Source organism: Notothenia rossii (genome assembly GCF_949606895.1).
Source record: "Notothenia rossii genome assembly, chromosome: 4".
In the NCBI taxonomy this organism is placed as follows: domain Eukaryota; kingdom Metazoa; phylum Chordata; class Actinopteri; order Perciformes; family Nototheniidae; genus Notothenia; species Notothenia rossii.
Window position 1 is genome coordinate 55562840 of NC_136902.1, and position 27498 is coordinate 55590337.

Consider the following 27498-nt stretch of genomic DNA (forward strand, 5'->3'; position numbering starts at 1 on the left):
TATTTATGACTTGTGTGTATTATCTATTTTTCTGAGTATTTTGTATGTTCATCTGCCACATGAAAATGTAAAGGCACATGTACAGGCACAGGTACAGGCACAGGTACAGGTACAGGTATACAGGCACAGGTACAGGCACATGTACAGGCACAGGTACAGGTACAGGCACAGGTACAGCTATACAGGCACAGGTACAGGCACAGGCACAGGTACAGGTATACAGGCACAGGTACAGGCAAAGGTACAGGTACAGGCACAGGTATACAGGCACAGGTACAGGCACAGGTACAGGCACAGGTACAGGTATACAGGCACAGGCACAGGTACAGACACAGGTACAGGTACAGGTATACAGGCACAGGTACAGGCACATGTACAGGTATACGGGCACAGGTACAGGCACAGGTACAGGTACATGTATACAGGCACAGGTACAGGCACAGGTACATTCACAGGTACAGGTATACAGGTACAGGCACAGGTACAGGTACAGGTACAGGTACAGGTATACAGGCACAGGTACAGGTACAGGTACAGGTACAGGTACAGGTACAGGTATACAGGCACAGGCACAGGCACAGGTACAGGTACAGGTACAGGTACAGGTATACAGGCACAGGTACAGGCACAGGTACAGGTACAGGTACAGGCACAGGCACAGGTACAGGTACAGGTACAGGTACAGGTACAGGTACAGGTACAGGTACAGGCACAGGCACAGGCACAGGTACAGGTACAGGCACAGGTACAGGTACAGGCACAGGCACAGGCACAGGTACAGGTACAGGTACAGGTACAGGTACAGGCACAGGTACAGGCACAGGTAAATGTAGGTTACAGGAAAAGTTGGCTGGAAAGCAGACACAACAACAATTTAAAGTCTAGGAGGGGATGAGAGGAAAGGGCCCTGTAATATTCTGGAGGGCTGATGAGAGGGAGTGGGAACGGATGAGGATGAGAGGATCTGGTGAAAGAAACCGTCTGAGGCCCTCTGCTAGATGGATGGAGTATAGCACTGAAGGCCCCTTGGGAAGACATAACATTACATTACACTATATATAATTTAGCTGAAGCTTTTATCCAAATCGCCTCAAAATAAGTGCAAAAACCATAAAGAATCAAACTCCGAACAACAAGGAAAGTGCAGATATATTCACTTCAAGCAAGATCATACCATAGTAAGTCTGCAGTAGACTTTTATTGATAAAATAAATATGTAGAATGTAGTTTTCTTCTTGTTGCTATTGAGGACCAGCCTACTCTTGATCTTTCCGGAAGAAGTCTTCTATTGACAGACTGTCTTATGTGGTTTGTTAGTGTGCAACGTGAAGTGAAATGTGTTTTTTGTCGCTCTTCTCAGAAAGGTCCTTTCATAACCACACCTTCCTCTGCTACAGATAAACTATTCTTACAGTGACAGGATCATTTAGTACGACAGTATATTTGCAACAAAACACTACAAGCTCTGCCTTCTCATCAGTGGTGAGTTTTGATTCAAGTACAATTACAATTGTATAACAAAGCAAGAGTAGTGCTTCGAAACGTATTTACTGAATAGAGCTTTAATCATTTTGATCAGGATGATTAATTTCTCTCACAAATAAGCAAATTATGATGGTTGAAGGAATACAACAAACAAAAATGTAAAACACAATCTATTCATCAAATATTTTGTAGCAGAGATTACTCCTGGAGATCCAGAAAAACATATATTGGTATAATTTACCTAAAAACCAGTAAAAACAATATACTTTATTCATGAAGCGCTTTTTAGGTCAAAGACGCTTTACAAAATAAAATAAAAGTGAAAATAAAATCAATCTCACAGAAACAATAACACAGGGACAACATTAATAACACATTAAAAGTCAGTCTAAAAAGTTGAGATTTTTTTTTAAGTACCAAGATTGAAACATTGTTTGGGTTTATAAACAGAGTTTTACAGTTTTAACTCTCCATGTTTTACATTTGGTTTCAGCCTGAGCCACCATGCTGGCAGCCATAACGCTGGCCTCTCTGAGCCTCTGGGTGTGGGCGTCTGACCTCTGCCCCCCTGTCTGCCAATGTCTCCACAACCTGACCACCATCATGTGTCAGGACAGAGGCCTGGACCAGATACCTGAGCTGCCAGAGAGCACAGAGAAGCTGTACGTCTCCTACAACAACATACAGGAAATACCCAGACATGGGCTGGAGGAGCTGCAGGTACGAAACACAGAGCAGCCTGAAAGTGTACTTTGTGGTTTTTGGTTTTGAAAATAACTTTCCATTGTCTTCATGTGTCTGTACAGTAGTGATAACCTGTAGCAAGACATGATGAATACAACCTTTATTGAAGAACCATACTGGTGGTTTAACATGAACAAGTATAGCTAACATCAAATAACTTAAGCAGACAATATTTCTGAACTTATTATTGGACGTACATTCACCAGACATTCATTCAACTGTAAGTTAATATTTTTCCATGCTTTCAAGAGATAGTCGAACATTTAAAGAAATTCATTTTCTTGCCCCTGGTTAGATGAACATATATACTTTCATAATGTATGTGTACGTTTAATATGAAGCTAGAAACAGCAGGGCTTAGCTAAGCACAAAGCCTGGGAGCTAAGATATGTTTCCTGGGGCCAAAAGAGACTACAGGAAATTCTCCTGACATGAAATACTCTGGCTCATAACCCCCAGTAAACCAGGAAATATTTTTATAAACAAAATATCCAATAACTAAAATGTACCTTTTCATTTTCTATTGTGATGTATCATCCTACATAAAAAAAAAAAAAAGTTTATTTCATATGATAAATATATAAACATGTATTTTAAATGAAACATAAAAACTCTTCTCTTCTCTTCTCTTCTTCCTGGATACTACGTAGGTCCTGGATCTGACTATGAATGAGATGAATGTATTCCTATTGCTAAACCCAGTTTGGCCCAACATGACCAAGCTCTCTAAGCTCTTCCTACCCAACAATAACCTGTCGTTTCTGAAATCGGATCAGTTCCTAAATTGCCCCGTTCTTACCTTACTTGACCTGAGTTGGAACCAGATCGGAGATATACCGACTGGATTCCTCCTTGGATTAGCTCAACTGGAGACGCTGGATGTGAAATGCAACCAGATTAAACTGTTACAGGTTGGGGCATTGGAAGGTGCCTTCAACCTAACTGACCTCAACCTAAGCCATAATAATGTATCCAATTTAGAGCAAGGCGTGTTCAAAAACTCTGCTGTGTTAGAAAAGCTTGATCTGTCCAGTAACAGAATCACAAGTATTGGTGAGGGCACCTTTAGAGGAGCGACAGGTCTCCAAAACCTGGACCTGAGTGGCAACATGCTGGTCACTGTTCCAGCTGAGGCAATCAGGGATATAAGCATGCTCAGGAAACTCAATCTACAGTTGAACAGACTCACTAGCCTTCCAGAGGATTGCCTCTCTTCAATGTGCCGGTTATTTAATCTAGACCTGAGCGACAACAAGCTGACCTCTCTGTCTGAGGGATCGCTGAGAGGCCTGACCCTGCTGAGTGAGCTGGACCTCAGTCGCAACCTCATAGATTCTCTGCCCTCAAAAGTCTTCAATGACCTGATAGGCCTTGAGATACTTGATTTGTATGATAACAGACTGACATCTCTTCCTCTTGACATATTCAGTAACCTGAAAAACCTCAAAGAACTGCAGCTGGAGAGCAATCAGATCTCTGCCATTCCAGTTGGGGTATTTGATTCGTTGTCCAGACTCAAAGAGTTACAGCTTTCAAAGAACTGCATCCTGGAGCTCCAACCTGCTCTGTTCAACAAGCTCAAATCACTGCAGAACCTGGACTTGGACAACAATGCACTGAGGCACCTTCCCAAAGGCCTTTTCCACAAGACGAGGGTTGTCAAGGAGATACACCTCGATGACAACCACATCAGGTCCATACATCACTCAGTCTTCCACGGTTTAAGAAGACTAAGTTCACTGAAGCTCTCTCGCAACCATCTCACCTCTTTACACCCAGACCAGTTCAGAGACCTTATCAGTTTAAAAGAGTTACATCTAGATGCCAACCACATTGGAGACTTTCCTACAAGCCTGTTCATGAATCTAACAAACCTTATAACTCTGGATCTGGACAATAACAGTATCTCAGAGCTTTCTCCTGATTACTTTGTAGGGTTGACATGCCTTAAAGAGCTCGGGTTGAGCTTCAATCAGCTCCATGACATCCCGTATAACACCTTCTATCTCCTCCACCTTCTCCGCAAGCTTCAGCTAAAGAACAACAGCCTGGAGAGTTTACACCTTCAGCTCTTTGCCCGACTTTCGAAGCTAACAGAACTCAACTTGGATGGAAACAAGCTGGATCGCCTGCAGCCTGATGTATTTCAAGGACTTACAAACCTCCAGAGATTGAGTTTGAAGTCCAACCAGCTCAGAGCAATGGAGAATGGGACTTTGGGGCCTTTGGGAAACCTAAGCACCGTTCATCTGTCAGGTAACCCGTGGGACTGCACCTGTGCACATATTCTCTACATCAGCCGCTGGGTCAACATGCATAGCGATAAGCTTGGAGACGAGCCCCTTTGCTTCTTCTCCTCTTCTTCCTCACCATTAACTATCGATACACCCCTTTCTCAGGCAGCTCAGTCTCCCCAGCTGTTACAAGACCAATGCATGACAAGAGCTGCAAGTGGCTCATCACTGTCATTTCCTCTAGAAATGCTGAAGCTGATCACAATCTCTCTCCTAGCTCTCAGCACACCGTGACATCCTCTGTGGTGGTGTTGTGTTCTCTAACTCTTCTTCCTGCTCTTGGTTTTCATTTCTGCTCTTTGTTCTCAATATACTGTAGTGGTGCAAGTCAAATGGCCATTGTGCAATGGATTCATTATGCAAAAGTGCAATATTAACATAGATCTGGCAAAAATGCTAACTTAAAGGTGGGGTAGGTAATTTTGGAAAAACAAGCTCAAGTGCGCTAGAATTTGAAAATACACAACCGAAAAAAATCTGCCACTTCCTTACAGAGCCCTCCAACACACACGAACGCGCACATGACCAATGAGGGCACGAGATAAGTTTGTGCACAGATGGAAGGCTGACAGGCAGGTAGGCCATCCAGTTATTTTAGCCGGGCCGACTCAGATGATTGGTCGTGCTTTTTACAGCACTACGGCTTCCACAGATGAACATTTTTTTTATGGATTTTTTGTCAAAGCACTTAAGATATTCATTGTTATCAGGATGTTAAGAGCATTCCATGGAATATAACAAGTGTATCTCGAGCCGGTTTCTCAAACTTACCTACCCCACCTTTAATGATTTAATTGACAATAAAATGTAGAGCTAAGGAATATAATGTGTATATAAGTATGTATTATTTGGTATTCGAAATAAATCGTACAGCTTACATTTTAAGGTAAAGCCTCAACATAAATTAGCATCTGATTTGCATCAGCCCTGGGTTTTAATCATGGTGGCATTAAGATTTTGATAGAAGGTTTTTAAAGTTGTAACTGTAAACCAGTCAAAAATAGACCTTTAAGACACTTTTAAGTATTTAAAAGTTCTCCAATGCATTATTCAAACAATACAAGAAAAAGCTCAAATGATTTAAATAACAATGTTTATCAGTTTGACACACAAAGTTGAGATATAACAAATATTCACTCCACAAGAGAGGTAACAGATGACACATTCTTACAAAATCCCTGTTTGGGTATCTCTGCCAGCACATTGGCTCTTTACAGCACAGAAGGCAACGTTGTTTCCAAAAGTCACAGTTGTATTTTTTAATCTATTTTTCTATTGGAGATCATTATATAAAAAACACAAAAAAAAAAATTACTCTTCAAATTGGTCGTGCAACTTAAATGTGGTTGTTAAAAGATTATAATGCTGCAAGAAAAGTCAGTCACACTTTTAAAGCTTCAATCAGGGTCGTAATTGGACATCCGTCGGCTAAAGACTGCCTAATATTAATTGTTGAGGGTGAGATTGTTTGTGTTGTATGGAGATAGATTTGTCTCAATATTATTTGTGTGAACACATTGGTTACCGTGTGTAATTGTGAAATCTGTAAATGTAAATTGTAAAAAAAAAAATGTGTTGCATTTGTGGACAGTGTTTTACATTCACAGATTACACATTGACGTAAGGATTATCCATCTGTTCACACAAATAATATTGAGACCTGGTAAAACTAGGGAAAATGAAAATAGCTTGTAAATGTTTAAGTCATTCAAGCCATTTGCCACATAAATTGGAGATATAAAAACGTACGTTTTCTAAGGCCTGGACGGCAGATTTTAAATAAAATGTGTTTTAACTCTTTGTTGTACAGCAGTATCCAGCTTCAAATAATCTGAGCTGATTTTATAATGGCGCTTACTTGAACCTTTTTTCGACTTTAACTTAAGGCTGTTAAATTACAGTTCCACAAATCCAAAACCCACACTGCATTTATCCTCAACATTTTAATTGAGGGTAGCTTTGAATCTTGAAAACCAATCTTTTACTATCCATCCATTCATGTATTCCTCGTTGGGTTCAGGCAACCCTATGTCATCGTCCTCTTCACAGTTTAGTCTTTAGACGTAGAAACATTTGTGGTCCTTCAGGTTCCTCAGGTAGGAGAAACTCTTCCCGCACTTGTCGCAAATGAACTGTTTCTCCCCGGTGTGTATCTGCTGGTGTGCTTTCAGGCTATTTCCCTGGTTGAAGCTGCGGCCACATGTGTCGCAGCAGAACGGTTTCTCCCCGGTGTGGATGCGCTGGTGTCTGTTCAGGTTTCCTGTGTTGCTAAAACACTTCCCACATGTGTCGCAGCTGAACGGCTTCTCTCCTGTGTGGACAACCTTTGGAAAAGAAGATAATTCGAAAGACTTTAATAATTTTCATATGTAAGATTTACAATTGTGAAATCATGAATAAAGATTTACATCAAATCAGGCTTCATGCGAGACATGTTTCTTATTCTAAACCTGAACCTAAATGTTGCTCTTACAAGTGTTTCAGATCATATTCAGCAAATTCTCTTTCAATTCACCTGCTCATGAGGATGTCCTTCTTTGTCCCTGTTTTTAGGGACATTTCATTGATAATAATATTACCACATCCTAAAAGGAAATATTCCACACTAAAGAGCTTCAAATTCGGTGGTCATAAATAAGCTAACAACAACATTCATTTGTCAGCGTCAGAACATACACAGGATCCAGAAAACTGACAAAACATTAGTCGTACAGCTGTCAAAAATGTGTTATCAGAGCATGCCTGTTCTATGACATACATACAAAGATATAGGTTTGACCCTGATGCTGGTTGTATAAACTAGAAATTTATACAACTAACATCAGGGTCAAATGGCAACAGGAAGTTGGTGTGTTGCATCTGTAAGTACCCAGAAGAGCAGAGTCAGCGCTGCGGTTTTTTCTATTTCATCTCAACATGAGGTCTGTGGGCTCCCTATTTTTCATTCTACCAACAACAGACAACTTATCCATCAACTTTAAAAGCTTAAAAAAAAAATCTGACTAAAGCTTTTTTTTAGCAAAGGATTCCCACCTTTTTGTTTAGCTCCTCAAACATGAATGTTGCTATACAGTCTATATATACTGTATATATACTGTATATATATATATATATATATGCACTATATAGTGTGTGTGGGAGAGAAACTCCCTCTGGAGGAAACACAGGGATTTTATCCTTTGGATACCCTTTACATGCACAAAAACCTATAGAACATATGCACTACAGGAGAGGGAAAACCCAAAAAGCATAAAATGGCCCCTTTAGGAGCATCTTCACTCTACTTGGAACAATAGCTAATGCAGACCCACCTGATGTGATTTAAGGCTGCTGTGCTGTGTGAACATGCGTCCGCAGATGTCGCAGGAGAAGGGCTTCTCCCCGCTGTGCGTCTTCAGGTGAATCTTCAGGTAACTGGACGACTTGAAGCTCTTCCCACAGAGCCCGCAGCTGTGCGGCCGGTCCACCGTGTGGTGCTGCTGGTGAGAGCGCAGGTCTGTGATGGAGCTGAGCCGCCGGCCACAGATCACACACGTACAGGGGATGGTGGCCGCGTGGGTCTGGAGGTGTTTCCGGAGCGAGTCCACGCAGGTCACCGTGGTGCTGCACGCCACGCAGGCCAGAGACCTCTCCCTGGAGCCTGGGTGGGAGGTCTTCTGGTGCATCTTCAGGGCACTCTTCTGGATGAAACACTTGCCGCAGGTCTCACAGCTGAAGGGGCGCTCCCCGGTGTGGATCCGCTGATGGCCCTTCAGAGTGTCCGCCTGGTTGAAGCTCTTGCCACAAGTCTCACACCTGAAGGGCTTTTCCCCTGTGTGGATGCGCAGATGGCGCTGCAGGTTTCCTTGGATGGTGAAGCTTTTGTTGCAGTACTGGCAGTTGTAGGCCCGCTCCCCCGTGTGTACCTTCTGATGCATCTTCAGGCCGTGTGCTCGGTAGAAGCTCTTCCCGCAGTGCTCACAGCAGAACGGCCGGACCTCGGCGTGCAGGCGCTGGTGGTTCCTCAGCAGCTGCTTCAGAGTGAAGCCCTTCCCACAAACATCACAGGTGTGTGGTCTCTCACCTGTAGATGGATAAGATTAACAGAATATGACATCAGTGTGAGAAAAAGTTTTTAGAGAGTACTTGTCCATGGACAAGTGAGTTTGGCAATTTACTTGTCCGAATACATTTTTCACTTGTCCAGAATGGAAAATATGGCAACACACATGCTGCAACATGCCTGTGAGACAGAGTCCAACCACACATGTCCAACACTATAGGCCTAATAATAATAATACATTATTTTCATAGCCTATAGGCGTACGCTTTTCTACAACTTAAAGAAGCTTGCACGCTTACACATGTCCTGCAATACACATGTTTGTACACTGTTTGTAAAAGTAAATAAATAGTATGTTCATTTCAATAATGTACTTTCTATACCCTGCTTCATAAACAATACTGACATCCCTGTGCTCCTCCGAGTCTGGGGGTCCGGGGATGTGAGGAAAACGCGAGGACACAGACAGGGAGGCTGTTTCACTTCATAAAGGAAATGGCGGTCAATATTAACAACACAGGAGCTAAAACGCTTAATAATCTTCATTACGTGTTAAAGAAAGAACATAAGAAAGTTTGACAAAGATGAGGCTGTTAAACGGGCAGCGGATCCGCTGTGTGTAGAAAGAGAGAGAGAGAGAGAGAGACGCTGAGCTGCAGCGATCAGCTGATCCGGAGCATAGAGAGAGAGAGAGAGCTGCGGTCCGCGGGGTTCGGCCTCGCGTCCTGTCCTCACAACTCTTATTAATCCCGGGACCTGACAATTGTTATTTGTTCCTACTCGGAACCGAGTTTTGCTTCCCAACCCTGCCACTGTGCTACACGTCCCGCCACGCCATGCCCCTGTCTCAGTACAGAAAGCGGCGAGATGCATTTCCTTAGGAATTGACAAGCAGAACCGAAACTAACATTTCTAAACGAACAATGTCGGACACGGACAATTTGCGAATGAGTTCTGCCTTTTGTAAACTTAATTTGTCAATAATTTGTCAATAAATGAGGGCGAAAAACGTCACTTGTCCACCGGACAAGTCAATTACAAGATCTACTTGTCCGTTATTGTAAATAACACGTCCCGGACGGTGGGACGTGTGCTTTTTCGCACACTGGACATTGTCAAAGGTTATATGTTTTCTAATAGACATTTTTATTAAAACACAATTATCCCTGGTCAGCATCTCTAGTGAGTTGTAGCCCCTCTAGCTCATTGTTTCGGATTTATGACACTATACTGTATGGTTTTGTCTCATCTCACTCATTGACCCCCATTTTGATAAACCAGATCAATGGCATAGAAAAAGTGAAACCTTTAGTGCTAGTGAAAATTGAACATGTTTATATGTGGGTCAGCAACAGAACTCAAAATGAATCCTTATATCACTGCGTCTGGTAAATACGTTTCCTATGTGTGTTAATGTGGATATTCCTCATCAAATCTTTATAAGGCATTATTATTTTCAGTATAACAACCATAGACTATAACAAATATATTGGAAATAGTCACCGTGACATCACACATTAGTGTGGTAACTACAGTTTGGAAGCCTCTAGTTTGGCCTTTTAGCAGTCGCCATATTGTTTTTTTGGAACCAGACAAAAGAGAATGTTGATGAAGATATTTTTAGGCAACAAACATAGTTCATTAACTGAAAACACATCTTGTTTTTGTCTTTAAACTTTGAGCTTTTCACAACACCAGGACACTGAAGCAGCAACCTGTCAATCACAACATAGCCCTAAAGCAGGGGTGTCCAAACCACGGCCCAGGGGCAAACTGTGGCAATTCTAAAAGTATAATGGAATATGGCCCACACAAGAAACCTGTGCTTTTCCTTTATTGTACTTCTTAAATATAAATGTAAACTGATTTTAAGCAGTATAATTAATGTGTTAATTAGTACACTTTCAAATAAATGTAAAAACAAATCTTAGTTGATAATAAAAAGCCCAATAACTTATTTGCCTAACAAGCTGGAAATATACCCTTGATATTTCCCCTTATTGTCCGGGCTGTGAAGGAAGACTGAGAATCACAGCTTGTACTGGCTTCTGTTTTAAGGGATGAGCTGCCAACACTTTCAGTAACAAAGTCAATGAAACCCTATGGAGAGCTGTGATGGAGGCTGTTTTTTTTCTTAAAGCATGTTCAAATATAAAGCATAATGTACCTACATTTGATTGATTTTGCCTACTTATTACTTAACTTATGAGGCAATATACCTCGGCGACTGTGGCTGCGAGGGATTGCAGTCGTCTTTCAACCAGAAGGTCGTGGGTTTGATCCCAGCCCATGCAGTCAACATATCGATGTATCCTTGGGCAAGATACTTAACCCTGAGTTGCTCCCGATGGCATGGCCAACGGTGTCTGAATGTGTGTGAATGTTAGTTCCTAGGGTTAGGTACACTGCTCTGTATTAATGGGTGTGTATGGGTGAACGACATGTAGTATGTAAAGCACTTTGAGGGGTCTTAAAGACTGGATAAAGCGCTATATAAGTACAGTCCATTTACTTCTAGTGAGGGGCCCAGCCCTTCGTAGGTTTTTCTGTATGTGGCCCTCAGTGAAAAAAGTTTGGACACCACTTCCATAAAGCTTCCAGCCTATTTTACTCTAAATGGGACTATAATTTACAAAATGACCATCATGCTGTTATGAAAACTTGTAAACCAGCAGTTGAGACCATAAACTGATTGGTAAATGTTTACAAAATAAAGTAATACATGATGTCAGAAGTTGGCTCCCTGCTGCTCGTTTGAAAGAATGCAGGTTTAAGGCGTTTCTGCACTGGCTTTTCTTCTCAGACCTGTCCATCAGCTCGGTACTTCACTCACCTGTATGAAGCAGCATGTGAGCGTTGAGGCTCCGCTGGAAGGAGAAGCCTCTGCCACACTGAGAGCAGCAGAAAGGCTTCTCTGCGTTGGTCCCGTGCGCAGCCTGGTGGGCCTTCAGGTGCAGCAGCTTGGTGAACGTCTTCCTGCAGAGTCTGCAGCTCAGAGGCTGCTGGTTCTGGTTCTCCTTCTTCGCTCTACCTCGTAGGGACTTTGGCTTAACAACACGTCTAGGTCTGGTAGTTAATCCTGGGTCACCGTCATCTGGATCGTCTGGCTCCATCTAACAGAAGAAATTAAGAAATTCTTGATTCATTGCCTCTAAACTCACTGTTGCTTTACTGTTTTTGGTGGTAAGCTCCATTAAGAGGTGCAGTTCATTATATTCTCAACATAAACTGCTACCCACACTAAATTAACAGTAGGGGCAATTCAAAGTCCATTCATCATTTCGAAATAGATGAAATATGTGTGTATATGAAGTCATTTACTTTATAAAGGGGAAAACAACATGTCAAAATTCTGAGAAGAAAAAAAAAATCTCCAAACAGAAAATAAAACATTAAATGAATGAAGGATTTGGAAAAACACCTGGTAGTCTGGGTCGTCGTCATTGTCCTGGCCCGGCTCTTCTCTGTACTGACCGGAGTCAGAGGACGCCTGGTCGGCCAACGCGTCCAGTCCTTCCTCCTTTATTATCACTGGTTGGACACTGTCCTGAAAGGAGAGAATGTGGACATGAGTCAAAAGATGGTGTCTGGGTAACTTACAATAAACATACACAATACACATAATTAGATTAGTTTAGTTTAGTTTATTTGTTTATAGTGTCGTGTACAGTCCCCATTGATCAACTCTCACAAAAAACAGTAAATGGGGCAGCTTTAGCCAACATTGCTCATTTCCAGCTGTTGTCCCCAGCCAGATGATAATAGACACCCTTAAAATCACAATATATAAACAGAATTAGTTATCAAAAAAGGATGAAAGGCGAAAGGATAAAAGAGAACAATAAACAACACACGTTACAACATACAGTACATTTCACATATAGCACATCACAATCACACAACAGGGGGGCACCATCCATGATCACAACATGTAACACAACATGTAACAACATGTAACACACGCCATATCCAGCACAGACTAGTGTGTGCAGGCAGGGGCGCCGTAAGGGGGTGAAAAGTTAGGACGATTCTAAGGCCCGTGACTGACAGGGGCCCAAACAATTTTAGAACATTAAGAAAAAAATGTTTAAGTAACCAATGTGATATCTTTTCATAGGGCCCAAAATCGCTGGCGGCGCCCCTGTGTGCAGGTGTAGTTCTCAGTGAACCATGTTTTTAAGTGAGCTGTAAATGTGGTATATGAATGTATGTCTTTGATTTGAGTGGTTAGAGAGTTCCAGCTTTGTATTGCTCTGACCGAGAATGGTGACTGACCAAAAGTACCCTTCCTGAATGGGACTGAAAGGTCGCCCGTGTGGAGCTTGTGGTGGTCAGTCTGATGTTGTTACGTTACGCAGGATTTTGTACAACAGGAAGATGTTCTTATATTTTATTAAATCTTCCCAACTCAGGATGTTACACTTGTTGAGGATGGCACAGTGATGGGAGCGGTTAGGTTTCTGGTCCAGTACTTTGAGGGTTTGTTTGTACAGGGTTGCTAGTGGCTTCAGTGTGGAGCTGTTAGTTTGCCCCCAGCTTGTGAGACATTATGTAAGATGTGACATGATCATGGCATTCATGTATCATTTGGCAGAATTAAATGTCATTGTGTTTCTTATGTATTTAAAATTTGCTTGGCTAAACTTTACTCTTTGGGTCACTTTTTTGACTTGTGTTTTGAATGTTGGATTAGAGTCAATAATGATTCCCAGGTACTTAACCTGCGGCACAATATCAATATTTTCACCTGAGATGCTTATAGATGACACAATGTTGCATTTTCTTTTTGTGAAAAACATTCCCACTGTTTTGTTGACATTAAGCTGAAGACAGGACCGGTGTAGCCAGCTAGTGATCAGCACTAAAGCTGAGGTCAGTTTATCAGCAGCCTTTTGCTTTGAATTGGCATGCACATACTGTATATCACAGTGTCATCGGCATATAGCTTTGTTTCCACATCAGGACAGACAGGTGGCAGGTCATTAACATATAGGGTAAAAAGAAGTTGACCAAGTATTGAACCTTGTGGTACTCCGGTGCTTAAGTCTAGAGCTGGAGAGAGTTGATTATAGACGATAACATGCTAACGCCTACCAGTGAGGTATGATTCAATCCAACTGAGTGTTAATGGAGAGCAGTTAAAAGCCGACAGTTTGGACAGAAGAACCTTATGGCTGATTGTATCAAAAGCTTTGCGTAGATCCAAGAATATTGCACCAACAACACCTCCTTTGCTTTGACCTTTTATATAAAAAAGCAGTTGGCTGTTTCGTTGGAATAATTTGCCCTGAAGCCAAACTGCATGGGATGAAATTGAAATGGACTGTTGTTTAAGAAGGAGACAAGCTGTTCTGACACCCACTTCTCAGACACCTTGGATACTACAGGTAAGATGCTAATTGGACGGTAGTTGTTGATGTTCAGAGGGTCACCTGACTTGAAAATGGGGGTTACAATTGCAGTCTTACAGGCACTTGGGAATGTCCTATGTAATACAGATTAATTGATGATTTGGGTAAGAGGGCAGACTAGGTAATCTTGCAGTGATTTAAGCATTGCAGAATCCATAGCGTACGTGTCCTTAGCTGTTGAAGTTTTAAGAGAATTAATAATTGTTTTGGTTTTTAATTCCGATATGGGTTGAATGCAAAAGGACATCTTACTTTGTCTTTGATAATGTTTTCTGCTCTTGAGGGGGAATTCTGTGCAATCTCATCTACAGAGTTGATCAAATATGTATTAAAAGCTATGGCAATTTATTCTGAGTCTTGCACTAGGTTACCATTCTCTTTTAGTTCTAACTGCTTTTCTGGCCTGTGCTTGATTCCCATCAAGGTTTCAATCTGTACCAAAATTCTTTTAGTGTTAACTTTTGCCTCATTAATTATTGTTATGAAGAAGTTGGCTTTGGCCTTTCTGATTGCTCGAGTTACTTTGTTATGTAACTAATGAGGTAAACTTATGCCTGTCAGTAGTTAGTTTAGTTGTTAACTTAAGGTCTAGCTCCTGTTTTTCATTGTTTGGTCGAGGCACCTTAAATCCAAATACACTTTTCTGTGCACAAACCCAGCGCCATAAAGAAACATTTCCCCAGTATAAACCCTATCCAGCACCTTTGGATGAGGTGGAATGCCACTTACGTTCTTGTCGCTGAATGAGAGCAAATCTCTGCAGCCAGATTCTGAAATGTATTGCTTTTACAGCAGGCAACATTTCTTTAGAAATCAATTGTTAAGAAAAGATGGAAGCGTAAAAGGGAGACCAATAATAAAGCCAGTTCAAATTAAGATTTTCAGAAAATCTATATAAACAGCATGTTACCTCATATGTTCTGCCTTTCCACAGGTGGATTATAGGCGACCTCTGTACTCCAGCATCTCCGCTAGGCCCTACTGTGAACATGGAGAAACAGGGGTTCAGTCTTTCTGTTTGGCTCATCAGACAACCTCTAATAAGTTCCAATTTAATCCAATTTTGGATGTGAAAACTCAAATGCAATCTTCCTATACTGTCGACAAAGTTAAGTGAAAATAAAAACACAAAACAAAAACAGTTAAGAAGAATCTACTGGTATTTTTTATTCGAATTAACTTAAAGTTGTTAAGTTTTTTTTTAAAACACCATAAATGAAAGTTACTGTTCTGTACAGTGGTACAGAGGGGAAAGAAGCTTTTAGATATTTGACTTGTGTATAAAGTAGCAATACTACGACGTAAGACTATTCTGTTATAAGTGTTTCCTGGATTCAAAATCCTAAAAATATATTAGTTGATTGGAAGTTTAGATTGATATCTGAATCTGTATAACTAAAGCTACTAAATAATTTTTGTGGATTATAACCATACATTTAAATAAGTAGCATACATGACTCAAGTAAATGACAAGTACCTCAAAAACCTCTGTTTGTACAGCAGGTTCCCTACCACACACCCTGTCCTCACTGTGCAGCACCTTCAGCGACAGGCTGCTGCACCCCACCTGTCACACGGAGAGATACCGCAGGTCCTTCCTTCCTGCAGCGGTCAGACTTTACAACCAGCACTGCCCCTAGTAGACCCTCCTACACACACCACAACACCTACTATAACACCCCTTGCTGCTAAATACAAACCAACGTTGTGCAATATATATATGCCATTAATAACTGTGTAATTTATACCTGGCCGCTAAATCAATATATATATGCCATTAATAACTGTGTAATTTATACCTGGCCGCTAAATCAATATATATATGCCGTTAATAACTGTAATTTATACCTGGCTGCTAAACCCTTGTTACTGTTACAAGGTATCTATCTTGTATTTTGTAAATTGTGTAACTTACTGCTGTTAAATACCTTCAAACCATGTGCAATATATACTTTATATACATAAGCCATCTTTAATAACTGTAATATATACCGGGCTGCTAAATCCTAAGAACTGCTACAGGATTTGATTTGGAGATTTGATTTGTTTTTGAAAATTATGTAATTTTTTTATCTTTTTTTTTTGCATATTCTTTATTATATTATAACTTAGTACTTTTTTAGCATATTGTCGTGTTGTTTGTTTATTATATTATAACTTAGTACTTTTTTAGCATATTGTTGTGTTGTTTGTTTATTATATTATAACTTAGTACTTTTTTAGCATATTGTCGTGTTGTTTGTTTATTATATTATAACTTAGTACTTTTTTAGCATATTGTTGTGTTGTTTGTTTATTATATTATAACTTAGTACTTTTTTAGCATATTGTTGTGTTGTTTGTTTATTATATTATAACTTAGTACTTTTTAACGCATTTAAGATATGCAACACTAAGCTGTCTGTGGCTCTTTCCTGCTGTAACGCTGAAAATTTCCCCTCTGTGGGACTAATAAAAGTATTCTGATTCTGATTGATTAGGCCCAAATGTACACTTTTTGCAAAAGGTCAGCTAAATATCAACAAAGTTTGCACTCAGTGTCCCATGAATCAAAAGAAGACAGGGATCACCTCTGTGACTCTTCCTCCCGGAGCGCTGCCTCTGCACAGGCTCTCCATCTGCTCCGTTAGTCTCAGCCCTCCTGTCCTCCTTCGCTACGCTGCTCTCCTCCGTCAGCTCCTCCGTCTGCTCCTCCGTTAGCTCCTCCGTCAGCTCTTCCGTTAGCTCCTCCGTCAGCGCATCCGCTTCCTCCTGGCCTCCTCTGTCCTCTAGCACTAGCTTCAGCTCCGTCTCAGCCTCCTCCAGTCTCCTCTGCAGGTCCTCCATCTCTGAAACACCCTGTGTCACCTACAGAGACAAACCCAGGCTTTTTGTAAAGGTATCAGGACAAATGGAATGTGAGGACTTCATAGTCATCTGATTTTCCTCATATATTTTACAATACAGTATGGAAGCCCATTTCTGCCAGTAAAAAAAGAAAAGAAAACACTTTGTGTTAAGAAAAGATCATAAAATGATCTATAATGACAAACTTTCTCTAAGTCCTACTGTAGGTTCAAGAATGTTTCTCCTCATTTTGAAAATGAAAGCCCTAGCTTAAAAAACAAATCACATTGTTTCAACCTTTCATAACATAGCGATGTTTGTAAGATAATATCAAATAGTTTGAACACTGGTAAATATCCCTTTATGTTCATAGTATTAAACCTTCGTAAAGGTTATTGTAAACTAGTTCTAGTGGGTTGAATCATCTTTATCTGAAATTTGGTAATAACAGACACTTTCAATGTTAGTCTTCTCAATACAAACATACTGCTCATTATGTAACATTTAACTTATTTTTAGTGACAAAGAAACTAATTCAATCAAAGATATTTTAGTTTAAACAGTTTCTTCTCACATGCTGAGATTCTTTTTGAATTTTTGATTTTGTCCAAAATCAGAATCAACACTTGCATGGCCATTATTATGGGAAATCTTTAGCAAAGAAACAATGAGACGGTTTATCAATAAGTCAATCCACAGACATTTTTGTAAAAGCACAAATGCCCCAAAACAGCTGGTTCCAGCTTATCAAACGTCAGAGTTTACATCACAGTGAAATCTTCCACTTTGGAACTATTCTTCGTAAACTGTTTGAGGCCCTATGCCTGGCAGAGAGAGACGTACCTCCAGTTGCAGTAGAGAGGAACAGTCGAGGAAGAGCTGGCAGATCTTCTCCACAGCTTCCTGAGCCAGAGACGTCAGGAAGACGCTGAACTGGATCACCTGAGGGAACATCACAGACACAAAACATCTTCTGATACATTTTAGAAGGATATAATGAAAGAGTATAGGAGATTAATTAAAACAATATTGTTATAATCTTGTTGATTTTTTTTTACTTTGGTAAACTCAACAAATGTTTGTTTCATGCTAACATGTAAATATTTGAACAATTTACTCTAAAAAGTGAGTGAGTAATTGAAAAGCATTTTCATATGTTGCTGCTTTGAATCAAACCACATTTGTGTGATAACTTCAGCTACTAGTTAAGCTACTTTGCAGATCAAATTAATATAAATAAAACTAAATATAAATGAACAAATCATTGATAATGTCTTTTCAAAGGTTAAAATACGACTTGACTTTGTTTACCACAGGGCTTAAGGGCCGAGCAGTGTGCAAAGTAAGAAAAGTGAGCAGCACCTGTGTTTATCAGAGGCAACATTACAGTGAAGAACATATTAAAGCATTAATAATGTAATACAATACCATAAAGGACATTATTCTGATATGTAATTCTTCTAAATTAGAACATTTCTCCTGCTACCCAAGTACATTTTGACTTAGTTAAAAAGTTAAATGAAGGACTTTCACTTACAAACATCTCCTTTCCCAGACTTTTTATTTTAATTAAATGCATTAAATATATCAATATATATATATCAATATATATATATATCTATATATATATCAATATATATATATCAATATATATATATCTATATATATATATCAATATATATCTATCTATATATATATATCAATATATATATATATCAATATATATATATCTATATATATATCAATATATATATAAATAAATATACATACATCGACATGGCTGAATTCCAGTCAGAAACCTGTCCACTGTGTCATTGTGAAAAAAGCAGCTTGTTATTGACAGCTGGTCACTGATGCTGCAGGTAACGTCACGTTGAGTAAACCTGTAGCTGAACCGCTTCTAGACATACAGCAGATAGATAGGCCTGGGCCTGCTACCCAACTCCAAATGAATATCAAAGATGGATTTTCTGGGTTGTTGGTCAACCAGGGCTACATAATTACATCAATTCAGCCAAATGATGCGCTCTACCTACTACTAGCATAGCAGTCCTACGTTGAGTGGTTATTTAAATTAAGCCGTTGAAAGCTAACTAAAGCAGCTAGCTAGCTCTTCTATTTCTATGCTCTGCTGGTTGTTTAGCCGCCAGAGAAGGAGGGAGCCCCGACACAGCGGAGGCTGTTACCGACAGATGTTACACACCGGACTTTAAACGTACCTTCTCCTCCGAGGACCCGTGTGTGTGTTCAGTCTCACATGATGACATTTCTGGATATGTTTCTGCAGAGCCGCCGATAACTTTACTAATTTCTGCTACTGTCGCATTTACCATCATCTCCAAAATGGAGCCTACCTGCGCCTCCAAATCTGACATTGTGACCACTGTATATGCCCACTAACAATACGTTTCTGTTCTAAAATGTTGTAATAAAAGACATGGCTTTTGTTACTACAATGTTGTCGTTAAGGGGGAAAAGAAAACTCGTGCTCTTCACAACAATGGTCATCCTCTTCCCAGTTCATGTTTTTCAAAATAAAAGCCCGCGTGCTACGGTCAGTCAGAGTGGACCCAGTGATGGAGGCAGTGTTCAGAGGTAGGCTACACTAAAGTAAAAGCTATTTTCACGTGTTTATTGCCCTAAAATGGCTAAAGTGAGAAACTGCAGCACAATATATTAATACACGTCAAAAACTAAATCAAAGAAGTTCCATTGTTCATAGTGAGTACTTAATAAGGGTTAATAAAGAGTTTTTATACAGTTTAGTCCTTCAGCGGTCACATTGAAAACTACAAGACAGGGGTGTCCAAACTTTTTTCACCGAGGGCCACATACAGAAACATATTCAGGGCTGGGCCACTCACTAGAGACGAGTTATATTGCCTCATAAGTTAAGTTATAAGTCAGCAAAATTAATCAAATGTAGGTCAATTATGCTTGATACTTGAAAATGCCTTAAGAAAAAAACAATTCCAATTCCCTTTTTTTTGTGATTTCCTACCTATTTAGGGTTAAAAAAACCTCTTGCAATTTAGACTTTTATTTATTTTATTTTAAAATGTTACAGTATGTCCACTGTAGAGGACGTAGGGACCATTTTAGTTTGAAAAGACAGCCAAAATTAACAGATAGGGCAGGACGTGCACAGACATTTGGAGGGGATATTGCTCTTAACTGGAAAAAGGGCCTCCCCCCGAAAAAAAAAACATAAGACCTTTTGAAAATTGTAACTTGTTTTTAATGTAAAAGAAACCAAACGATTATTATCAACTAAATTGAACAGTAATTCACATCTCATAACAAAATAAGCTAAGGCGACTACTTGCATTCGGTGACTTGATTTTAAAAATGTTTTGCGGTCCATATCTCATTAAAATATCTAATGTTAGTAACTATTAAAGATAAAATGGGGACAATTCTGTTCTAATGTAGTTTGACCATTGTAACTGCTGTGCAGACATACTGATACAATAGGGTCTTTAACTAATTACCTTAAATAAACTCACTAATTAATGAAACCAGTTCAATACGCATTATTCTCATTCTTATCATTCTTTATGAGCGCCTTAACGGTAAGGTATCTAATGACTTATGTATGTAGTATTCCATAACTTAACAGAGATGGTCAAACTAAAGTAGAGACATGGCAGAAATCCTACAATCAAGCGGGACATTGAGCTGTTCACCCGTGAGAGGGCAATCAAGAAAAGAGAGCGAGCGGCCCCGTTGAGGGAGTTTACAGATGAAAAGACACAGAAAGACAGAAGCACAATAACAAGTAGGCTATATTTAGGTGTTTTTTTGTAAATAACCGACGGTACCAAGAGGAAGTAAAGTCCCCTGGTTTGTCCCTACCCTAACTGCCATGAGACAACTCAAAAGCAAGTTTCCAAAATCCGACACTGAGGTGGTCTTAACGCACCGGCAGATGACAGCGCTGACAAAGCGTGTATCCCGCAGCGAGACACTACAATACTAATTGTGGGCTTATCATGTTGATTCGGCCACAACAGAAAAAAGAAAAACAAACTCTCGCTCTCTCCAGAGGGGCAGGTCAGCCAAAAAGGCCAAACTGGCCATTGCCCGGACAACATTAGCCCGTACCTGTGCACGTCCCTGAGATAGACTATGTAACGTATTATGGTTATAGTCTTATAGAGTGATATTAATATAATATAATAATACATTCACCTTTATTTAAGTAATTGATCTGAACATTGCTGTTTATTTGGCCCCTAAAAAATTAGTTTGGTTTTTGGTGAATCTTTCCGGATCTTCAAAGACTTTGTATTCAATGTAATGGGAAAAATACCTCATTGACTCCAGTCGGCACGGGCTGTAGGGTCATCTTGACTAGTTTTATGGATGTGGTCTCCATTTGACCATCCTCATAGAAACAAAGCTTGCATTCCTGAGGCAATTCTAATTTTTCATGGCTCCACTTAAAATAAAAACAATAATAACCCATGTCTTTCCAGCTCGTCCCTATCTGTCTCTCTGTCTGTATCGGTGCGCTCATGGAGCCTCCTGCATCTTTCCCCCCCTTCTTCTTGACCCTCTTCTATCCCAGGTGTGAAATCCTCATCTCTCTCATAATCAGAGCTCAACATCTGAATCTCCCTTAACTATCTGGTTCAGAAAATGTCTGCTTCAGTTCCGTCTCCTGCAACAATATTGAGTCATTAAGTCCATGAAGATGGTCCTGACGTCCACTAGAATGGACATTTATAAAAGGGCTGTTATTTGAAAACTTGAATTATTTACTTGCTTTCAGAACTAATTATATAGTTCCTCACATGTTAATAAACAAGAACATATATGATTTTCATGGTAAAAACTACAATTATTCAACAATATTTGACTTCTCCTCCTGCTTCTATAACATTTTGTTTTTGGTATGCCAGCCATTTTGGATGAAAAGAAAGAGGAACTTCCCAGCATGCAATTTTAACCAATGACATATCATTGGAAAGACCAGGATGTCCTCTGTACAGTACATCAGGGATTGATAAGAGTAGCTCAAAAGAGTAAAAGGAGATGCATGTTAACAAAATGTCCACTACAGATGACATTTTCAATGGGCTGGGTCCCAGGAGGATATCACAGCTCTCCTTAGGGTTTCATTTATTTAGTTGGCAGCTCACTCCTCAGTTTGCTTATAATAAGGGGAAATATGAAGGGTAGATTTCAATCTTGTTAGGTCAATAAGTTATTGTCCCTTTTTTTATCAAATAAGATGTTAGAAAATGTTTCCAACTTTAATTGAATTAATTTATTTGAAAAGCGGGCTTATTAACACATGAATACTACTGTGTAATATATGTTGACATGTGTATTTAAGAAGTACAATATAAGACAAGCACAAGTTTCATCTGTGGGCCGTATTACATTATACTTTTAGAATTCGCTGAGAGCCGATTCAAAATGGTCCGCGGGCTGCATTTGTAGTTTGGACACCCGTGCTATAAGGCACCCCGTTATGTCAGACACAATAATAACAAATACAAACAACCCTGGCTTTTTTTCAGTGTTTTGTTTTATAGTTAGTTAGAAAATATGTTATTAAAGTCAAGGAGTTAAAGGTTAAAGTGAGGGTTTGTGTTTACTGTCCTTCGGTGGTCACAGTGAGGAACTTTAACCCAATCATTACCAGAGTAGATGACAAACAATTACGGTGTCATCAGTATGGAGATATTCCGGTTATTACTTTCAAAATAAACTCCAACATTTTTGTATTTACATGTATTAAGGAAACAAACATCTGATTTGCTTTGTACATTGTGATTGTTGGTTTCCCTCTAGCTATCAGTTTTGAATCATTTACTTTAAAAAATCTACGTCTTGATTCAATTTTCATCATGACATCATTTTTTTTTCAAAGAGCTTTGCTGTTTTGCAATTAAAGACTAATCATATCATTTTAAACAACCTTTATTTAAAATAATATTACTTAGGTTAATCTGTTGGCTGTATCTTGATTTGATCACACACTTCAAGCTTTCTCTTCACGGTCTGATTTTGCTGCTGACACTCCTGAACAACATTTAAAAAGGATTTTCTTTAGGCAGAACAAATAAAATCCCATATCACAACCAATAAATTCAGCTAACACTCCAAGTTGTGCAATATATGCAGGTTTTACCCGTGTATTTATTTAAATATCCAATACATTTTATTACTGGGTTTTTATCCTGAAGGAAATCACACTGTAAGTAAGAAAAATGACGTGCTCTGTTTTTAGGACGTAGCAAGTGTGTTCAATGAAGTGTTCTGGTGTTTCTCAGCACAGGTGTGTCTCTTTAGCAGCCTTGAGTCTGAAAACCCGAGTCCACAGCTGCTGCAGGAATACGGCCTCTCTCCGGTGTGGACCTGCATGTGAAACTTCACGTGTCCCAGCTGCCTGAACCTCACCCTGCATACCTCACACTCGTAGGGCTTCTCCCCCGTGTGGACCCTCATGTGTCGGAGCAGGTTGGTGTAGATCCTGAAGGCCTTGTCGCACTGCTCACATTTATGAGGTTTCTCTCCGGAGTGCTGCAGTTTGTGGGACTTGAGGGCCTGAGGGATGATGAACCTCTTCCCGCACACGTCACAACCGAACGGACGTTCTCCTGTATGGATCCGCTGATGGTAGTCGTACGTGGCTTTGTAGAAAAAGGACTTTCCGCATGTGGAGCATGTGTGCTGCCTCTGCCCGGTGTGAATCTGCTCGTGTCTCCTCAGGGCGCCGGGCGAGTCGAAGCCCTTGCGGCAGGTCTTGCAGCTGAAGGGCGTCACGTCCACCGAGGTTCTGTCCCGTCTGTAGATCACTCTGCGGTTCCCTTTCTCTCGAGTGCGCCTCCCGACGACCTGCCCGTGCCTTTCATTGTGAGTCGCTTTCTGGTGTTTCTGCAGCTGGCAGTTGTACAGAAAGGTCTTCCCACAGAGGTCACACATGAAGGACTTTGAGGCACCGTGAAGAAGCATGTGTGATTTGAGCCTGTTGTCCTGAATGAAGCTCTTCCCACAGACTTTACATTTGAAGGGTTTCTCTCCGGTGTGGATACGAACGTGTCTCCTCAGGTTGTGCTGCAGAGTGAACCCCGCTCCACACGTCTCACATGTGAACATTTTCCCCCTGTGGCCCCGCTGGTGTGCGCTGAGCGACCTCCTCTTTATAAAAGCTTTGCCACACACTGTGCATTTGAAGGGATGCTCCCCAGTGTGAATGCTCTGATGGCACTGCAGCGTGAAGGCGTACCTGAAGCCCTCTCCGCACTTGGAGCATTTGTGCGGTTTCTCAGCAGAGTGAACGACCTGGTGAGCCTGGAGGCCGTGTTTAGTTTTGAAGGCCTTCTCGCAGGTGGAGCAGGTGAATGGCCTCGTGTCCGTGTGTACCATCTGGTGAGTCTTCAAGTGCATTTGAGTTTTGAACATCTTCTCACAGAGCGGGCACTTCAGGGTGGCGTACTTCCTCTCCTCGTGCCGCAGCAGGTGGTACTCGAACGTCTCTGTGTTCCTGAACCTCCTGGGGCACTGGTCGCAGGAGAAAGGCCTCTGCTCCTGGTGAGTGTTCCTGTGCTTCATCAGGTGGAACTGCCGGCTGAAGCTCTTGGTACAGACCTCACATACAAACTGCTTCCCTTTTCCTCTCACTCCAGCTTCCTGTGTGTTCTGGCTCTCAGGGGTTTTGGATTCTGCCGTGTTGGTTGTGGAAGAATCCTCTTTAATGTCTACACAAGAGAGGAAAAGATAAATGTTAGTAAACAAGAGTTAGCGAAGCAAACAGTGGGATTTATTCGATTAAAGGGGACATTCTGCGAAATAAAGCATTGTTTGCCCTAATTAACTTCTCAATTTCATTTTCAAATGTAGATACTACTGTAAAGTGTCAAAGCCGCACATAGCATTCCATTTACACTTTTTGTTTTTAAGTGTTTACTTTTTGTTTTATTCCCGGTGATAATATGCTTTTCTCTGACAATAACAATTTCAAATGTTACCTTGTCCAATAGCCACTGAGGACTCAGCTTCAGAATTCACTTCCTTTGCTGCTTCTTCACCTTCTTCACAAGAAATGAACAGAAGAATAAAGCATCAAAGACAGAGTCACTTAATACTGAACATTTTATTTTCTGGTTTATAATAACACTCATTTACTGTCTGGGTCAAACTTTGCTTCAAACTAGATCCTTTGCATCAATATGGTGTCATGACTTCTCTTCTCATAAAACAAGGACAACATTTGATGAAGTTTGGAGCAACATGTTATGCTGAGAGGGACGGACTGTTTTTATCTTGAAAAGTAGAGGACTGTAGGTTTTTGAAGCGTTTTTGCTTGAATTGATATGCTCATTTTATTCTTTGATTATTATTGTGATCATGTTACCTGCTAAATATAAGGTCTTCCTCCTTTTCTGTGTTTTATGCATAGCTGTTATGTCTTTTTAAATAGAGATTTAAAAAAGAAAGGGACATTTCACAGGATCATTTTGCCAGAACTTCCATCTTTTGTTGACATTTCTGCATTACAGTTCAACTATCTTCCATCAAATAAATCAGTATATATATTATCATTGACATTGATGCCAGCTTAACATCAGGAACCTAATGTATCTGAATCTAATCACAGGAAGTAAGTTATGGTTGTGTTCATGTAAAGTGTTCCATTCTAAGGAGCCCACTTCCCCTCCATGTGCTTATTCTACATCCCATTTTAGCTTTGATTCTCCATCATGATTATGATAAATGTAGAAGTTAGTGTTTTCTAGTGGATTGTTGTCCTTTAATGAAAACCTACCATCATGTCCAGTCTCTGGGCCGTCCCCGGTCAGTTGATCTGTTCTAGTTTTCAACTTCCCAGAAGGCTTCAGGGTGTAGACGAGGCCGCTCTGCTGGAACAGGACGGGGCTGCCGCTCAGGACGTGTTCTCTCCACATCCTGGCGTTCTCAAAGTTCTCCTGGGTGGTCTTCAGCTCGCTCTGCAGCCCCCCAACTCTGGCCTGCAGGGTCTGGTTCTCGTTGTGCAGTGTTGAGGACAGTTGGGAGAAAACGGCGTCGATCTTTCTCGTTGCCTCCCGTGCTAACATTTCCACAACGGTGTCAAAATCTAGCTGTCAGGATTCAAATAAAGAAGTCAACAGTGTGTTCTATAAATGAGCTGTTAGATAAACCATCTGATGCTTATTTACCAACTGCTTATTCACAGGCAAACGTTGTAATATCAACTGGTGGTATAACTGCAGTATCATTTAGAACAAATACATTACAATGTAGTTTATTTGGCCTAATAAGGTTTAAACTGATGGCCCACCATAACTACATAACTATACAAAACTTAAGCACAATTTATTCATTTGTAAAAAATGTAACTGAACATTATTAACAGAATAACATTCAAATGAATAAAGCAATGTTTGGGTAAATTGTTTATTTGCTAGATAAGAATCTTATTTAGGAAGATGAGCCAATGAGGCGGAAATGGATCTTAAAAGTGGATGAGTATTGTAATAAGTCAAATGCTGGTAATATCTACTGAAATCTTTTGACGATAGTTAGTAGGTACAAATAAGTACAAAATGACCAAAGTATAGTGCAGAAACATCAATATTGTTCTTAAGTAAATGTACTTAGTTACTTTGCACTACTGTCCAGGTGAGAATAAATTATATTTTCATGTAGAATTTTGTAGACGTTTGGATTGGATGTGGAGGAAGAAAATGATTAATAAATCATCACCGAGAGGTTTATTTAAAATTACAGATATTGATTGCTGGAATATTTAGAACGTTGTAATATAAAATAAGAATAACCAATTTCAGGAGAAACAAATATATCACGGGAATCGGGATTATGATTCATTTGCAATCAATGCCATCAGTTAGTATCATTTATTGGTTTAATTTATGTTGCAGCTAATCCGTTATTACAACACGATTTATTAATTTAATTCACAGCCTATGCTTTAATAATAATGTAATAATTCCAAAATGTAGTGATATGAAGTTGCCAAAAACGAAACCTAAATAAGTAAAGTACAATTACTTAAGCACAGTCCTTGAGTAAATACATTACATTACATTCCAGTAGGCCTACTGTACACATTATAAATCCAGGGCGGAGTTTGGCAAAGAGTAGACAGGTTTCATCTACCGTCAATCCAATCTCCGAGTCACTGGACAGCAGTGACGCACCGTATTGTTCAGCATACGCTTTTTGATTTGAAATAAAATAAGAAATGTATTTCATTATTTTTAACCTATATTAAGAGCCTGCACAAGTGGTTATGTGACTTAAAGTTATAAGGTGATAATACACTTTATTTTTCCGGATAGACATGTGTAGCTAGCTAGCTTTCTTCGTGATAACAGTCCGCCATCTTTGTTGCTCTTGGTGTTAACCTGTCCCTCTGCTTGGTTTTATTCCGGCGGTCCAATCTCCCCCAGCTAGTGTTTCTGATCCCTCCTGTCTGGTGTCCGCAGTAATGTGTATGTGATGCTTCCCGACAGCAGAGCGGTAATATTAACCGTTAACTCACCTCCCGTCTCATGGTAGCCCCTTTCGTGGAGGTTTTTTCTTTAGAATGTCCAATATCAACAGAGGTCCTAATGACTGTCTCCAAGATGGACTTTATTTCTGCATAAAACACCAAGTTCTCTGACATGTTCGCATTTAAAGTTAGCAGCCGACAAAAACCAAAACGCAGATAGGGAAGAGC

The 27498-nt window shown here is 40.2% G+C and overlaps 3 protein-coding genes across 4 annotated transcripts; 1 reads left to right on the forward strand and 2 right to left on the reverse strand.

Moving 5' to 3' along the window:
• Positions 1-876: 876 nt before the first annotated feature.
• On the forward strand, positions 877-5901 carry LOC307036714 (uncharacterized protein). Of its 2 annotated transcripts, XM_079677273.1 has the most exons (3): positions 877-1482; positions 1979-2205; positions 2880-5901. In XM_079677273.1, exons 2-3 carry the CDS (start codon positions 1990-1992, stop codon positions 4755-4757), a joined length of 2094 nt encoding a protein of 697 aa, XP_079533399.1. In that variant the 5' UTR covers positions 877-1482; positions 1979-1989; the 3' UTR covers positions 4758-5901. The 2 variants fall into 2 exon arrangements, with proteins under 2 accessions (XP_079533399.1, XP_079533400.1); XM_079677274.1 differs by lacking the exon at positions 877-1482 and having other exon boundaries at positions 1567-2205.
• LOC307036715 (uncharacterized protein) lies at positions 5600-19329 on the reverse strand. Its single transcript, XM_079677275.1, has 8 exons — positions 19022-19329; positions 17646-17744; positions 16547-16823; positions 14887-14957; positions 11987-12112; positions 11399-11678; positions 7835-8586; positions 5600-6847 (listed from the first exon to the last, which is right to left on the reverse strand). Exons 1-8 carry the CDS (start codon positions 19175-19177, stop codon positions 6581-6583), a joined length of 2028 nt encoding a protein of 675 aa, XP_079533401.1. The 5' UTR covers positions 19178-19329; the 3' UTR covers positions 5600-6580.
• A 3276-nt stretch (positions 19330-22605) lies between these two features.
• Positions 22606-27453, reverse strand: LOC307038221 (uncharacterized protein). The gene is made up of 4 exons (XM_079679546.1): positions 27319-27453; positions 25582-25894; positions 24785-24847; positions 22606-24514 (listed from the first exon to the last, which is right to left on the reverse strand). The coding sequence occupies exons 1-4, from the start codon at positions 27442-27444 to the stop codon at positions 23040-23042; spliced, it is 1977 nt and encodes a 658-aa protein (XP_079535672.1). The 5' UTR covers positions 27445-27453; the 3' UTR covers positions 22606-23039.
• Positions 27454-27498: the final 45 nt, after the last annotated feature.

Bases quoted from the DNA above. Each gene is read 5' to 3' on its own strand.
- LOC307036714 (XM_079677273.1), top strand. From the start codon at position 1,990: ATGCTGGCAGCCATAACGCTGGCCTCTCTGAGCCTCTGGGTGTGGGCG. The intron at 2,206-2,879 runs GTACGAAACACA...GATACTACGTAG, and splicing joins ATGGGCTGGAGGAGCTGCAG to GTCCTGGATCTGACTATGAA.
- LOC307036715 (XM_079677275.1), bottom strand. From the start codon at position 19,177: ATGTCAGATTTGGAGGCGCAGGTAGGCTCCATTTTGGAGATGATGGTA. The intron at 17,745-19,021 runs GTACGTTTAAAG...ATGTTCCCTCAG, and splicing joins ACGGGTCCTCGGAGGAGAAG to GTGATCCAGTTCAGCGTCTT. The intron at 12,113-14,886 runs GTAACATGCTGT...CTCTCCTTTCAG, and splicing joins GGAAAGGCAGAACATATGAG to GACAGTGTCCAACCAGTGAT.
- LOC307038221 (XM_079679546.1), bottom strand. From the start codon at position 27,444: ATGTCAGAGAACTTGGTGTTTTATGCAGAAATAAAGTCCATCTTGGAG. The intron at 25,895-27,318 runs GTGAGTTAACGG...GAATCCTGACAG, and splicing joins GGGCTACCATGAGACGGGAG to CTAGATTTTGACACCGTTGT. The intron at 24,848-25,581 runs GTAGGTTTTCAT...TTTCTTGTGAAG, and splicing joins CCCAGAGACTGGACATGATG to AAGGTGAAGAAGCAGCAAAG.